The sequence below is a fragment of the Cnephaeus nilssonii genome (genome assembly GCF_951640355.1).
Source record: "Cnephaeus nilssonii genome assembly, chromosome: 7".
Lineage (NCBI taxonomy): Eukaryota > Metazoa > Chordata > Mammalia > Chiroptera > Vespertilionidae > Cnephaeus > Cnephaeus nilssonii.
Genome location: NC_137078.1, coordinates 98338507 through 98353261, shown reverse-complemented (window position 1 = coordinate 98353261; position 14755 = coordinate 98338507). Strand labels below are relative to the sequence as shown.

General features: G+C 58.5%; 2 protein-coding genes across 5 annotated transcripts in view; one reads left to right on the top strand and one right to left on the bottom strand.

Moving 5' to 3' along the window:
• PIK3CD (phosphatidylinositol-4,5-bisphosphate 3-kinase catalytic subunit delta) overlaps positions 1–2784 on the top strand; it is a 30333-nt gene extending 27549 nt beyond the window's left edge. For both annotated transcript variants that reach the window (XM_079778362.1, XM_079778361.1), the window contains exons 23-24: positions 130–262; positions 489–2784. In XM_079778362.1, the coding sequence (XP_079634488.1) occupies positions 130–262; positions 489–626 (271 nt within the window). In that variant the 3' untranslated portion in view covers positions 627–2784. The remainder of the gene's footprint in view (positions 1–129; positions 263–488) is intronic.
• Positions 2785–2924: 140 nt separating this feature from the next.
• The window catches only part of CLSTN1 (calsyntenin 1), a 54866-nt gene continuing 43035 nt past the window's right edge, over positions 2925–14755 (bottom strand). For 2 of the 3 annotated variants that reach the window (XM_079778363.1, XM_079778364.1), the window contains 12 exons: positions 14391–14639; positions 13723–13844; positions 12275–12437; positions 9569–9625; positions 8035–8192; positions 6871–7019; positions 6382–6608; positions 5804–5974; positions 5357–5502; positions 4251–4386; positions 3797–3981; positions 2925–3530 (listed from right to left, as the gene is read on the bottom strand). In XM_079778363.1, coding sequence (XP_079634489.1) covers positions 3336–3530; positions 3797–3981; positions 4251–4386; positions 5357–5502; positions 5804–5974; positions 6382–6608; positions 6871–7019; positions 8035–8192; positions 9569–9625; positions 12275–12437; positions 13723–13844; positions 14391–14639 — 1958 coding nt within the window. In that variant the 3' untranslated portion in view covers positions 2925–3335. The remainder of the gene's footprint in view (positions 3531–3796; positions 3982–4250; positions 4387–5356; positions 5503–5803; positions 5975–6381; positions 6609–6870; positions 7020–8034; positions 8193–9568; positions 9626–12274; positions 12438–13722; positions 13845–14390; positions 14640–14755) is intronic. The other variant, XM_079778365.1, reaches the window with a different exon arrangement.

The window sequence follows — 14755 nt, the reverse complement described above, 5'->3', positions numbered from 1 at the left end:
CCAGCCCCGGAGGGTCCTGGAGGAGGAGCCAGGCCGGGGGTGGGGACTGCGCCCAGGGCTGTTTCCAGGCAACAGGTCTGGGTGGGAGTCGCCAGGAGGACCCAGGGCCGCCTCCCGCCTCCCGCGCAGGTTCCGTGGCTACTGCGAGAGGGCCTACACCATCCTGAGGCGCCACGGGCTGCTCTTCCTCCACCTCTTCGCCCTGATGCGGGCGGCAGGCCTGCCGGAGCTCAGCTGCTCCAAAGACATCCAGTATCTCAAGGTAAAGGCCCGGGCAGGCCGCCGGCCAGGAGACAGCAGTGCCCCCACCCCGGGCCTGTCTTCCCGCAGGGCGACCCAGGGGGCTCCTCCCCGGGAGATGCTGGGGCCACGCCTCACTCTTCACGTAGCCCTCTGGAGGGAGCTGAAAGTACCCAGAGGGGCGGCGGGGAGGCAGGAGGGGGGCCTCCCTGGCAGGCCCGGCCTCAGTGGTCGCGGTTCTGCCGCAGGACTCGCTGGCGCTGGGGAAGACCGAGGAGGAGGCGCTGAAGCACTTCCGCGTGAAGTTCAACGAGGCGCTGCGGGAGAGCTGGAAGACCAAAGTGAACTGGCTGGCCCACAACGTGTCCAAAGACAACAGGCAATAGCAGCCGCCCGGCTCGCTGACCGCCGACCCGCCAGGCCCCGGCCGGGCAGGCGCCACCGTCGGCCGCCCGGGGCCTGCGCGCCTGCCGCCCGGTGGGCACGAACTCACTGCCTTTGTTTACACTGGTTATTTATTAATGACTTGAAACGTTTCAGGAACTGAACAGCCATCGTGGACGTGCACCCTTGAGCAGGGGAGGGCGCCGTCCTGCGGCCCGCCAGAGCCCTGGGCTCTGATGAGAAGACACTGTGAGGCAGCACCTTGTGGGGGACCGTACCCCGTCTTCCAGCTGGTGGGCCTGGACCCAGCAGACACCCCCCGGGGAGCTGCCTTCTCCCAGGGCTGCGGGGCGGCACGGGTCCGGGCGCCCGAGTTACCTGGTGCCTGCTGCCTGCCAGGGCGCCCACGCTCCCGCTCGCCCCTCCACCTCGTGCTCTCCGTCGCCTGATCCTGGCAGCTCCCAGAGGAAGCCTGGTACCCCCTAGATTCAGGGATGCTTGCTTTCCACTTTTAAAGTGACTCTTGGGTACGGGAATCCTCTCATCTCTGCTGTAAAGTGGTTTTGTTTGCGGGTAAGAAAAAAATAGCCAAACGACTCACTGAGCCTCTGAGGGAGGGGACAGCCCCCGCCCCCGTGAAGGATAATACATGCTGGTCCTCGAGGCGCATTAAACGGCTCCGTTAGCTCATCCTGTCGTGGATCGAGGGAAAGCAGGTCAGAGGACTTCGTGCCGTTCCCTGCGAGCTTCCTCTAAAAGGTTTCAGGGAAGGATGGGTCTCTTCCGGAATCCCACCTCGAGAACCTGCTGGGCAGTCAGGTCCCTGCGCTGAGTGGGGGGTGTGGTGGGACCTTCTGTGAGGTCTTTGTGGCCTGAGGCAGCCTGGGCTCCCAGCCTTCTGCCACTGGCCGGGGCGGGGCCGGAACCCGGGCCTTCAGGAGCCGGCAGCCGCCCTAGTGAACGAGCAGCGACTTGGACTCGGCAGGCTACACTGCGGGTCCCCCCAACGAGGCCTTGCAAGGCTCAGCAGAGCCCGAGGTCGCTGCCTCTCAGCAGCCCAGGAGCAATCCGTGCCCACGGACACCACCACCCACACTGCTCCCAGCAGGTGCTGCTCCCTCAGACCCCGGCCGCTCGACCCAGGAGAAGCCGTATCTGCCTGCCTGTTGTTTACGTAAAGGAGCAGCGTGCTCCCAGCGTGGGCAGCTCACTGTGCACACGGCAGCGCTGACCGGGGTGCTGACCGGGCACACCGCCTGAGTGCCTGTGCGATAGTATCTATTTTTTTAAACCTTCCGTGTTTCTGTGCGGGGAAGCGCTCAGCATGGCAGTGCAGGCCGAGGAGCAGCCCCTGGGAGCCCTCGGAGGAGAGAGAAAGCAGCTGAAATAAAGGCCTTTTCGTGGCACGTTGTCGGCGCGGAGGGGAACCGGGGCGGCAAAGACCACAGGCGCCCGCCGAGTTAGAACAGAGCTTTATTGCAGTGCAGACACGTCTGACCTCGCCACGTACACGCGGAGCTGGGACGCGCGGCTGAGACGGCCGGGACGGCTCGTCTCCGCGCTAGCGTCTGTCCACGGTCTAAACAGCAGCTAAGTGACAGCACGTGGAGGGGTGGCCACAGACACACGACAGCACAGTGTCCTCGAAACTAGCAGTTAGGGTCACAGAACAGTATTCAAAATTACCCCCCCCCCCCCCCCCCCAGTTTTAGAAACCAGAAGTTTTACATGTAAATTAAGAACCAAGTGCTGGGGGTTTTACTCGTGCCTCTCGCCCCTGTTCGTTCATCGCCAAGCACAGCAGCAGGCCCCGTACTCCTGGGAGAGGGGCGGGGGGGGGGGGGGGGCTCGGAGGAGAGCAGAGCTCAGGCTGCTGCGGGGGGGGGGGGGGGGGGCGGGGAAGGCGGGGGGTCACATCCTGACTCTGGGCCGCTGGACGTCTGTCAGTGAGTGTGTCCCCAGACTGAGTACGGGTCACTCGGGCCTGCTGCTGTCTCCAGACCACATGAGGAGTCCGGGTTCCTGCACGGAGCTGTGTGTAAGCAGACCAGGACCCAGCTCCCACCCGCTGCCACGTGGAACGGGTGGAGTCCCAAAGACGGGACCTGGCCTTCCCAGCCTCAGAGAGGGTCCCCTCACCCTGGCCCACACGGGAGCGAGACCTGAGGCAGGACAGCCCGGCGCCCAGTGCCCGGGGGGCACACCCGCTCTGGTCTGGGGAGCAGGAGCCCGAGGGGTCTCCTGAGCTCAGGGTTCACACCTCACCTTGCGTTCCAACCCTGGGTTACACTAGCACAAAGGACACGAGGAATCCCAATTTATTTACAAAATATTAAAAAGTCAGTTCATCATCTACATAAGAACCCCCATTCGGCCATTTTGTACATGCACTAGTTTGGAAAAAATTAAAAAAAAAAAAAAAAGGATGACCCAGTGGGGTGAGCAGTTTTAACCCTTTGTCACCGAGTCCAGACTTGGCGTTTCTGGAGGTGCGAGGGGCCACGCGGAGCGAGATGACGGGAGGGAGCGAGGGGCAGCTCCTCACGTAACGAGGTCCAGGCGGAGGGCAGGGAGGGAGCCTGGGGTCCTGCACACCAAGCAGGGGCGACGTCGCGAGGGGAGGGACTGCAGACCTACTGGCCAGACGACTGTACACGGTGGGCCTGGGGCGGGCGCAGCCGACAGCAGACTTGGAGGAGGCAGGAGGGCGCTCAGTAGCTGAGGGTCGAGTCGTCCCACTCCAGCTGCTGCTGCCTGTTGGCCGGCTGCTGGTCCCCGTGCTCACCCTCCTCCTCCTCCTCGCTGCTCTCCGACTCGGCGCTGGTGACATCATCCTCCTCCTCGCCATCCTCACTCTCCTCCTCCTCTTCCTCCTCCTCCTCCTCGCTGTGTTGGTCCTCGTATGTCTGACAAAGAGACGGCCACGTGAGTCTGGCCCCCACCCCACCCAGCTCCCACCCCACGACCCAATGCCTTTCCTGCCCCGGCCCCGCCTCGCACTCCGCAGCCAGACAGGCCGGGCTGTGCTGGGCGTCGCCTCGTCACAGACGAAGCGGAAAACAAAGCTTCGTCTCCACTCCTGCCGGTGGCCCGGCCTCGGACAGGCCTCTCGGCGGTGAGCCCGGCTCTGACCCTGGCCTGCGGGGTGCTGTCGGCCGCCCGCCGTGCCCACCTCCATGGGGTTCACGGTGATGGTCAGGGCGGAGTCGTCCCAGTCCATCTCGCTCTCTTTGCCGGTGTCCTGGTCCCGCATGGTGCGCTGGTGCGCAGCCCGGATCCGGAACACTCCCAGGACGATCATGAACACCAGGAAGCTGACGCACACCACGATCACCACGGTGGCCGTGCTGGGGACCACTGCAACGGGACGGACGGACGGGTCCTGGCCACGAACCCACCGGGGCCGCCGTGCCCACCACCTCCCCGCACAGACGCTGGACGCTTCGCTGGGCCCCGTGGGACAGCAGGAAACGGGAAAGCTCCGCCCCGCCCTGCAGCCACGCCTGAGCCGGCCCTGTCGGCGCTTCAGGTTCCTCGTGGGACCTGGACCACAGCACCTGGCAGCCAGGCTGCTCGGAGCAGGAGCTGGGCTCTTGGCAGGAGCGGGGAGGGGCCCACAGTCCTACCTGCGAACGGATGGGGGTTGGCCAGGTTGTGACCCGAGAGATCGACGAAGGAGCGATGCTCAGGGTGGACGAACTGCGGCTGGGCGGCCATGTGGCTGGCGTGCTCCATGGGGTTGGCCGTGTGGATCACGTTCACCTGCGGCAGACAGAGCGGCAGCTGAGTGTGCTGGACGGACATGCGCTCAGGAGCCGAGACCGGCGGCCCCAAAGCTCCGACGGTGCTGGTGAGCGGGCGGGAGGAGGACAGGAGAAAGCAAGGCAGGCACTCAGACACTGCGTGGCAAGTGCACTGTCACCCCAGGAGTGTGTCCCTGTTCAGGTGACTCATCCTGCAGCGCCTGATGGAAGAATCAGAGGGAAGGAGACGGAGGACAGCACTGCCTCGCCACAGGGCGTCTGAGAAGCGCTGGCTCGGGCTCTCCCTCGTCCCCGGAACCACAGCCGCGTGCAGGAGGGCGCAGGTCCCAACCATGCATTTCCTTTTAAAGCGGTGCCCTCTGGCTCAAAGCACCCATCGCCTGGTCTGCACGTGAGCTTAGCCTCCTGCTACCAGGAGGTCACGTGGATGCGGGACTCCAGGATTATGTGGTCCCACAGACCCTGAGGGACAAAGGGTTGCTGAGGAGGCCCCTGAGAACCAGAAGGTGAGGCCCTCTGGCCACCGTGGCCGAGTCACCGTAGCAGGCCCAGTGCCGGCCCCGTGTCAGCAGCCTCACCTGAGCCGAGGATCTACTCACAGTAGCACCGGCCTCTACAACTGCAAACAGCCTGACCCCTTGACTCCCTGGTGCTGCTCTTTCTATCGCAGGTCAAACTTCTAACAGCCCCGCCCTCCCCCCCACCCCAGGCATCCACTCTCTGCGCCTGCTCTCAGCTCGACCAGCTCCCTCCAAAGGCCCCAGGCTCTCGGGCTGAGGCACGCCTTGACCTGTCCCCCCTGCCGCCCCCCCCCCCCCCGCATGTCTGACCAGCAGCAGCTTCCGGGCTGGAAAAGGCTACACCCCTGGGACAGACCCAGGAGTTGCCACCACAGTCGCTCTAAGCATTGGCATTTGCCAACACCAGGGCCATGCATTGGGCCCTTCTCAAGGGGAGCCTGCACTCACCTCCACCTGAAACTCGTTGCTAATGTAGCGGCCGTTGAGCTCGGAGCAGACGAGCTTGAACTTCCGGTCGAGCAAGGACCTGGAGTTCCAGTTCCGATAGCGCAGGAGGTGCAGCGCCTCCTCGTAGCTGGCCATGGTGTCCACGCCTGCGGGGGGGGGGGGGGGGGGGCGGGGGTGTGAGACAGGGCGGTGGCTGAGCTGGGAGCACAGGCAGGGCCAGGGCCGCGGACAAAGGCAGGCTGGAGCCAGGCACCGGGCCGCTGAGCCAGCGGTTACATTTGGCTTCCCAACTGCGGGAGGGCGCTGGGCGTCTCCCTCCCGAGGATGTGACACGAGCCTGGCCTCGACCCCCCATAAGGAAGGAGTGCTCACGCCCTTGCCTGACCCCAGGAAACGCCCTCCGGGAACTATGGGCCCTGAGATGGGGGCGGGGCGCGGCGGCCTCACCTGTGAACACCACGCCCAGGTTGGAGCGGCTCACTTCTATGCCCTGATGCTGCACGCGGGCCATGTCCACCTCCAGGCTCTCCTGCTCAGGGCTCAGCTCCTCTCCCTCCACCGTCACCTCGCACGTGTCCAGGTCGTGCACGATCTCCTCGGACACCAGGGACTCTTGAACTGCAGAAGTGGCCCAGTCAGGACTGGCAGAGGCTGTGTGTGTGTGTGTGTGTGTCACATGCGACATCTCACTGGCCCAGTCCTTTTAAGAACCAACGACAGGTGCAGGAGAGTCACTTTCAGGAAAGGGGACACTTGACGTGTCTAGGAGGACTGGCCACTGGGAAGGTCAGAAGGGGGGACCCTGTCCTCTGGGGGGGACCCACCAGCAGACGTCAAGCTGGAAAAATCAAAGGACCTTCCAAGTGGGTTTCCAAAGATCACAATGAGCTCTGCCTTCGGATCAGATTCCAGAATCGGCAAAACATTCAAGTCTCCCAAACCCCCAAGAACAAGGGTCCCAGGCGAGGGGCGCCACTCAGTTTGGAGATAAGGCAATGAGCCGTCCCGGGCTGACGGGCCGTTACCTGTGGGGTCCTCGTCCCCTTCCCCGTTGGGCTCCACTTCTCTGGTGATGGTGCTGATGATCCGAAGCTCAGGGAAAAGGAAAACCCCCTCTGAGCTTTCAAATTCAGAAGCTGCTCGAGCAAAATGGTGGACGCCGCTCAGGCTGATCTTGGGCTCCTCCGGCTGCAAAACCATCACGGAGCCGTCGACCGGAGGGATCAAGGCGCAGGTGGCCTCATTGAAACACCTGCCACGGGGAAGGGGACGGGAGGTCAGGGCTCTGAGGCACAGGAGGGCACACAGGGAGGCCACAAACGGGACGGCGGCCACTCCCAAGGCCTGCTTCCAACTGTCCCCCACAGACATCCTCCGACGCTCTGGGAACAAGGGACGGCTCCCCTCTCCTTACAGAGGGAGACAGAGGGAGGCTGGGTTCTTAGAAACCTAAGCACACACATTTCTTCTCCGGTGCCAGGAGCAGACAGGCCCCTGGGAAAACGAGCGCACACCTGACCGTGCTGGTGAGCCTGAGCCTCCGGACGCCGGGGGTGGGGAACTGCCGGGCGTTCAGGTAGGCCACGTGCTGCATGACCTTCTCCAGCTGCCCCACGTCCTCTGCCTCCAAGGTCAGCACCGACCGGCCGGGGTTGGCTTGGACCTGAAATTGTGCCAAAGGGAGAGAGGAGGGGATAAGGTTCCGCTGCGAGAAGCTGAAATCACAGAGAAAACCCCTGGAATTCCGGTGACGGAGACCCTCTCCCGCAAGGTGCCTTCTGGGCGCAGAAGTACGCGGTACAGGAACACATACTTGGTCTTCGTCCCGGTTTCTGGCACAGGGCTCCTAAACCTCTAGGGATTTCCTGAGACAGGAATCCTTTATTATCCACAGCAAGTCCTCCCAACTACCCCCCAGTTTAGTGAATGAGGTGACTCTTGGTGGGGCCCTAGTTTCAGGATGGGGGCTGGTTGCCAGAGGAGCCAACCATGTGAAGTGTTGAACTTCAGCCCCACCCCGAGCTATGGGGACAGGAGAGGGGCCGGGGGAGTGGCCCACCAATGGGCAATGACCTAGTCAACCACGTGACGGCATCTCCATAAAGACCCAGAGCACCAGGGTGGGAGCTCCCAGCTGGTGCACACGGGAGGTGCCGGGAGGCCACACTCCTGGGCAGGGCGTGGAAGCTCCATGCGCCCGCCCTAGCTCCTTGCCCTGTGCATCCCTTCCGGTTGGGTTTTCCTGAGTGTAGCCTTTATCACCAACTGTTAATAGTAAAGTGTCATCTGTTTCTGAGCAGTTCCAGCAAATTGTTGAACCTAAAAGGGGACGGTGTGAAGATGGTGGGAAGCCCGGACTTCAAGGCCAAGGCCAACAGAAGTGCCGAGAACCCCAGGGCAGATTCCTGCGACGGGCACATGGAGTGGGGCAGCCTGGTGGGCTGAGCCCTCACCTGTGAAGTCTGAAGCTAAATCCAGGAAGTGTCAGAATTAAGTTGCTGGACACCAGGACAGTGGGTGTCCAGGGAGCTGAGGAATTGGCTGGTGTGAGAGGAGCAAACCACACATTTTGTGTCAGACATGTTACAAGTTTAAACAGCTCAAGACCAATCACAGATCAATCCTTTGCCAATGGCCCCCGCCTTGTGGTCTAGAAGCCAGGTGAATGCCAGTGTTACCTTCACGCCTCTGCCACTGTCTTCGGGGACTTGCAGGTCTAGCCCCTCTTTGCAGGTGTACAGACAGTCAATCACCTTCTTGTCTGTGAGCTTCCCAGACCGGATGGTCAGGCCAGCCAGGTCACCTCGGAAAAACTGGGTCATATGTAGGTCACCACCTTTGGAACACGGGGCGGGGGGAAAGGCAGGCAGTTAGGGGTGCAGCCCAGAGTCCCTGCTTCATTTCTCAACGCAGTGTTACTGGTGGTGGCAGCTTGATGGATGGACATGCAGGTTAGTTCAGACCAAATCCTGTTAGCCTTGCAGTCTACATGGAAGCGCAATGAAGAAATTAACTCGTTTGTGATCATGCATGTGGCCAGGAGAAGAGGACTCGGGGGTCCCTCACCTGAAGCCTGGAAGCCAGGAGGTCCCATGAGTGTCCCCACACATCTGCCACTCACTGGTAAGGGTGGCCTAGCCCACACCTGTCACCACGGTGCACAGTGTCTTACTAGCTCCAGCCTCTGCTTGTCCGCCAGCTGGCTCACACTCGGGCTGCTTTTTCTGAGCATGCTCAGGGATACGTACAAATTTGGGGGTGAGCCCACACAGCATGACTAGGAAAAGGGATGCACTCAAGCCGCGGAGCAAGGCCTTGCAGGTGGCTGTGCCGAGTGCCATCATGCCCGTCTCCTGCTACTGAGGATAGCTGGGAAGTGAGGATGTCAGGCAGAAAACGAAAACCCAGAAACTGGCCCGACAGACTGTAGCACAGACCACTGCACCTCCACTGACAGCGAAGACACCGGTTTTCAGCAGCAGGTCTCATTCCCAATAAGGACGCTAGACAACACTATAAATCACTGCTAGGGACTGACATTTCTAGGAAACAGGTTTAAAATTTAATATCGTCCTGGCCAGTTTGCTTAGTGGTTAGAGCATCGGCCCGCACACCAATGGTGGTGGGTTCAATTTCTGTCAAGGGCGTGTACCTCAGTTGCAGGCTCGATCCCCAGCCCATCGGGGTGCATGCAGGAGGCAACCAATTGATACATCTCTCTCACATCGAATCTTCTCTCCCTCTCCCTTCCACTCTCGATAAATATATACCCTTGGGTGAGGATTAACCAAAATATAACAAAATTGAGTATCAGTCAGGTTAGCATATCGAAAAAGGAATCTTTTCCTGTCTCGTGGTTCAGCCACCTGAGAACCGGGAGGTACCCCTAAACCTCGCCTATGAGATTTCGGCAGGGAGTCTCATGCAGCGGCATCAGGGTAAAATTGGATGAGAAAAATAAAAGTCCCATTAGTGCATTGCATTAATGAGTCACTTGCTCACTGTAATTGGGCTCAGAACAGGCAGAAAAGGGAAACCCCATGAAGCAATGGTGGGGGTGGGGGTGGGGGTGGGGGGGAATAATGCAAAGCAGCAGCTCAGACGGTGACTGGGACCAAAATGTAATTTGGGCATTTCATGCAGAATGTGCAATGGACCGATGTCTGTATTTAAATGAGACAGGGGTGAACCATAGGGGGAAAGTCCAGCAACCTGCCAGGGCCACAGGCACAGGCTCAGTTTCATTGTCATTCTCAACTCCTGAGTACTCTGCAGAGAAGCAAGACAAGACAACAGGAAAGGACCCCAGGTTAGGCTCTTCACAGTGGACCTTGAAAATTCATACTGAAAAGCTACCAAGTACAAAATGCAGAGAGAAAAAGTCCCGTGTCCCCTTGGGGACATACTCCGTCTGGAATCACCTTTTCCCAGAAGCTATTTGCCACCCCAGCCTCGTGGTATTCTTCTATTCCACCTCCCCACACCCTCCTGGCCAACACGTAGGGTGGATTCAGAACAAGATGAGGAAGCGCCTGTACACTGAGCTCCGTCTCCTCAGCCTGGGCGGCTGGCGGGCCGTGAGGAGGTGCTCACTGGCTGCGGAGACGCACGGACTCGGCACCACCCGCCGGCCGCCGACAGTCCCCCGGCAGAGCGGCAGGGACACAGAAGTGCCCACGGGCTGGTGTACAGAGGGCGTGCAAAAGTCGTCTCTTCAGAAAGCTCAAAACAAGTTCACATCGGTCTAGACTTTAACCTCTAAGTGGCAGAGAGAAGAAGGCATTTTCAACCACTTTTTCCAAACAGGAGGGGAGAGTCAGAGGTTAAGGAATTCCCCTGAGAAACAGGTTCACCCACGGCCCCTGGAAGGGGTCCAGTGTCCGATGACGCCGACTGGAGGCACACTCAGTGCCGGAGCACAGAACTTCCGCTTCCCAGACCAGGTGGGAGCCATCTCTGCGCTCAGAGCCCGCAGCGATGTGGACACCCTGGGGGCCGCATTGGGGGGGGGGGGGGCGGGGGCGAGGCAGGTTGGGGCAGGGAGCCCTGGAAAGCTCAGGGCCCCCATGATTCCTCCGTGACATGCCATCAGCCCAGCTCCCCATGGGGACTTGGTCAGGGAAGTGGTTTCAAATCCAGACCTTCCTCCCTGGTGATGACATCTTTACAAAGTTGTGCCGCGTTTGGGAGTTTAGGCAGACTCTTCTGGCTGAGGACGTTGAGGACCGAGGTAGAAAGCGAAGGATGAAGGTGAAAATGGCCATTTTGAATGACATGAGCAGGGTCCTGAGGCGGCAGGGTGTGACAAGGGGGATGTTTTAACCCAACCAACAAAGCTCCCAGAATGTAAAGTAACACTTAGGTTTGCCCTTGAGTTTGTATTTTTAAGATAATTTCTCAGAATTTTTTGTTTACTTTGGGAAGCAAATTTGAACAGAAAATTTAAGAACAGCAACAAAAAATTTCTGTATCCCTAGTAATTTATTCCTCATTCCTTGGTCTCAATGTTTCACTGCCTCATGGATGAATTGTCACCAAAATCAAATACGGGAATTTACCGAAGAGGTTCGCGCTAAATTACTGTCTTATTCCGTTTCATTTGAAAGGACCTGCAGGAAAATTATGAAATTCAAATTCCCATAATAGAATCAAAGACAGCTTAGAAACCAGGCTCTGTCACAAATTTCTAACTCAAACCACAATGTCTCCACAGGGAGGAAGTAGGAGACCCATTTAGCAGGTGCCTGCAGTGACCCAACGCACAGTCGCGTCACGAGCAAATGTGGGGCCTATAAACCTCGAAGGCAGAGTGAGGGATCCCTAACTTGAATGGGAAAAATCACAGGCTTCTCTTCACCAACTTCTCACAGTTAGTGTTCCCTTGGTCTAAGTGGTCAGCCACAAACCACAGTGGTGTTAGCAGCAACTGCAACTCTCGCCCAGAGAGAGCGCGGCTCTTTCCCTGTCGGGTTGCACGGCGGCAGACACCACGGGAATCGCTGCGGCCCGGGCCATTCTGCAGTCACGCGGGCACTGGGCCTGCTGCGAAGGCCTGCTCTCCGGTTAACAGAGCCCAGTGCTAACCTTTCCCACATCTGGTCTGGTGGTCCTTTGGGAACTCTATTTCAATCTACTTGGTTCCCTTGGAAACCTGAGGAGGGGTCCAGAGGCTTCCCCAGGCCACGGTAAGGGCTCCAGGCACAGGAAAGGTTACAACCCCTGGTCCAGAGGTCAGAGCTCGGCCCTGGCACAGCGGCTTCAGGGCTCAAACCCCAGCGCCACGATGACCCAGCTGGGGACTGGGGCTCACTACTGCTCAGGGCCTCGGTTTCTTCAGTAAAATAGGGATCAAACAGCTTCCACCCACAGACCCGTTGGGAGGATTAATGAGATGATTATGTAAAGCAACTGGCACATAAAGCGATCGGCACCCGGCCTGCACTCAGGAAGCACCAACCAAGGTGCTGTCGCTCTGGTGGCTGTCATCACAGCCGTGCCTGCTCAGCCAGCAGACGGCCACGAACCCTCAAACGCGGCACTTGAGGTGTTCCCACCAGGCTGTCAAGAGGCATCTGGCCAAAAGCACACCGACGTTTCTGTGCCTGACCGCTGCCTCCATGCTTTCATAGGCTTTTCAACAACTGATTAATTTATAAAACGTTCCTCAGTTACACTCGCCCTCTGTGCAACACTTCCCCCCAGGCTCCGAGGAAAGGTGTCCTGTAACACACCTGCAGCGGGTGCCCATCCACAGGGCCGCCCGGAGCTCGGATGGCCGCGGTGATGCCCCAGAAAGGCTGGGCCCGGGAAAAGGAGTGAAAGATAAAGGAACGGAGGCTGAGGTACTGAGGAGAGCACTGAAGCACTGAAGCACTGAATTCCCGAGTGTTGGGGAGGCGGGGTGCCCATGCCTGTTACCTTGCCAGCAAGCCCCAACCACGAGCTGAGTCTCGATCCTGGACGGGTGAAGCGGGTAATCCTCAGTCACTGAGAAGGGCTCGTGAGAAACTCCGTCCACATAGAGCGTGACCCGTGGGATTTCCACGTTGAGGACGTAGTGATGCCATTCCTCATCACAGACCTACGAGAGGCAGGGGAAGGTTCGCACCGGGGGTCCACCTCCCTCTCCTCCAGACACACAGGCAGCACTGCACCCCGGCATACAGGTGCTGCCGGGGTCGGGGCGTTAGGAGAGTAAGGCTGTACTTAACATACAACACCCACAGCAATGCTCGGGGACAGGGGGACCGCGCGGACCTGACCGAGAGCAGGGGGCAAGGCAGTGGCTTCTCATCTGGGACGGCGGGGGGCAGGAGGCGTGTATTTTTAACCTTTTGCACTCGGATGTCGAGTGTGACTCGACACAGTTAGCATTAGAATAAAGGAATCGAGAAAAAAGCAAGCGAGTGCAAAGGGTTATTAACACCATGATAAACGCTAGCCAGCAGTAATGCTGACCAACTGGGCGTTTGAAAGTCGTCAAGCCTCGGTTCTCGAACAATTCGGTTCTCAATCAAGTTGCTCACAGAAAAAAGGTCTCAGTTGTTGAACAAGGCTTCAGTTCTCGACCGGACAGCCCTTTCATGCTGATACCTGTATGATCAGTCATACATCTCTCAGGCGACAAACAGAGGAGAGATGCGTGAGTGTGAGTCAGTTGTCGTTAAACCTCGGGCTGGTAACATCTCAAGAAATTGTGCTGTGAATATTTTTGTGTTTTTTTTGCTTTTGGGGGTCTGCAACGATTAACTCTAGGTATATTATTTCTAAAATTAAAAAAATGGCTCGGTTTTCAAACAAATCGCTTCTTGGACAGCCTCCAGGACAAATGAAGTCTGAGGATGAGGTCCCACTGAACTTGCTTTCTCACTCAGAAACTGCTGGGAAAGGCATGACTCTGTCGAATGGAATGTCACATGAGCTGATAGCAAAACCGCCAGCTCCCTCAAGCTAGTGGTCCATGCGGCATCCAAGCTAGTGGCCATTCTTTGGGAACTTTAAAATGTTCCTCGGCGCCTGAATCAGCCGAGGCCCCTGGGGCTCCGTAGCACCTTTTGGGAGGCAAAGCCTTAAGTAATGAATAAACTAACGCAAGGATCTCAACCCCAATTTTTAAGCAAGGGCTGCTTTTCCAGTAAGTTATAACACGTTTTTTTGAATTTAACACGTACAATTTGTATATTTTATGTATAAAATACATACATGTAAAAATAACTTAGGCTTTCAGCGGAAAGGAGTTAATTTGACCCACAGACACAGAAATCATAAACTGGGAGCACACACGGCGGGAAGCAGCCAGCCCTGGCCGGTGGCCACACCTGGCCGTCTCTGAGAGCAGCAGGAACGGCGCGTTTCCCTTCCCTCACCTGAGTCAGCTTCCAGTGGAACTCGGCAGGCTTGTACTTCTTCTCTCCTGAAGGGTCCTGACGGAGGAGGAAAATAAACCGGCAGCCGTGGACAAAGAGGGAATAATGGTGCCGGTTCATATCTGCAGAGAGAAATGCGACTGGTAAATTGCCAACTTAAGACCCGAAGGAGAAATAAAAGCTATTTCTTTAATGGATTTTGAAGACACAGTTTTATCAGCATCAATGAACTCCCCAGGTGGGCCAAGGCAGCAGGGTCAGAAACAAATACACTTGGGTTTCCCGAGACTAGAGTCACACCTTGACAGCTCTTGTCCTGGTGTGCTAGAGTTCTCGGAGAGAATCTGCTGGAATTGATTCACTGACGAGGGCAGCAAGTGCCCCCGGTAGTGCCCAGATCAGAAACATAGGCAAAAACAAAAAATACACTTGGGTTTTTACTATCAAATGCCCAAATGCCAGGGGGATGTGTTGAGGACAGGCCGCCCTGGTGTAACCATCCAGCCTGGGGGGGCCTCGGAGGAAGGAGTCCAGCAGCCCCTGCGGGAACACGGAGCACGCGCCCCAAGGCACCCACCGCAGGGACACAGAGCACATGCTCCCCCAGCAGCCCCTGCTCCCCCAGCAGCCCCCGCGGGGACACGGAGGACGCGCCCCAGCACGTTCACCTGTTTTGTCGGAGCTGCAGAGAATCGTCTCCTTCCTGCGGCCGAAAGGCCCGTGCCTCATCCACAGGGACACCGTGAAGGGCTCTTTCGGGTTGACGGAAACGACGCCATCCGGGATCCGGACTGCCTGAGTGCCGTTGAACTCGAAGACCTGGTCGCTGTCGTGGCCGTTGTCCGTGGGGAGGCCCAGGGTCCAGTTCAGGGAGCCGCTCGGGGCAGGGAGCAGCTCGGCAGTGCCGGACGCAGCCCCTGAAACGCCACAGGACCGTGGTTCGCAGGGTGTGAGGAGCTGAAAAGGCACCGCCCTTGGCCTGGGTCTATACGGTTCCCTAGATCCACTTTATCTTGCTCAAAAGGAAGGGTTT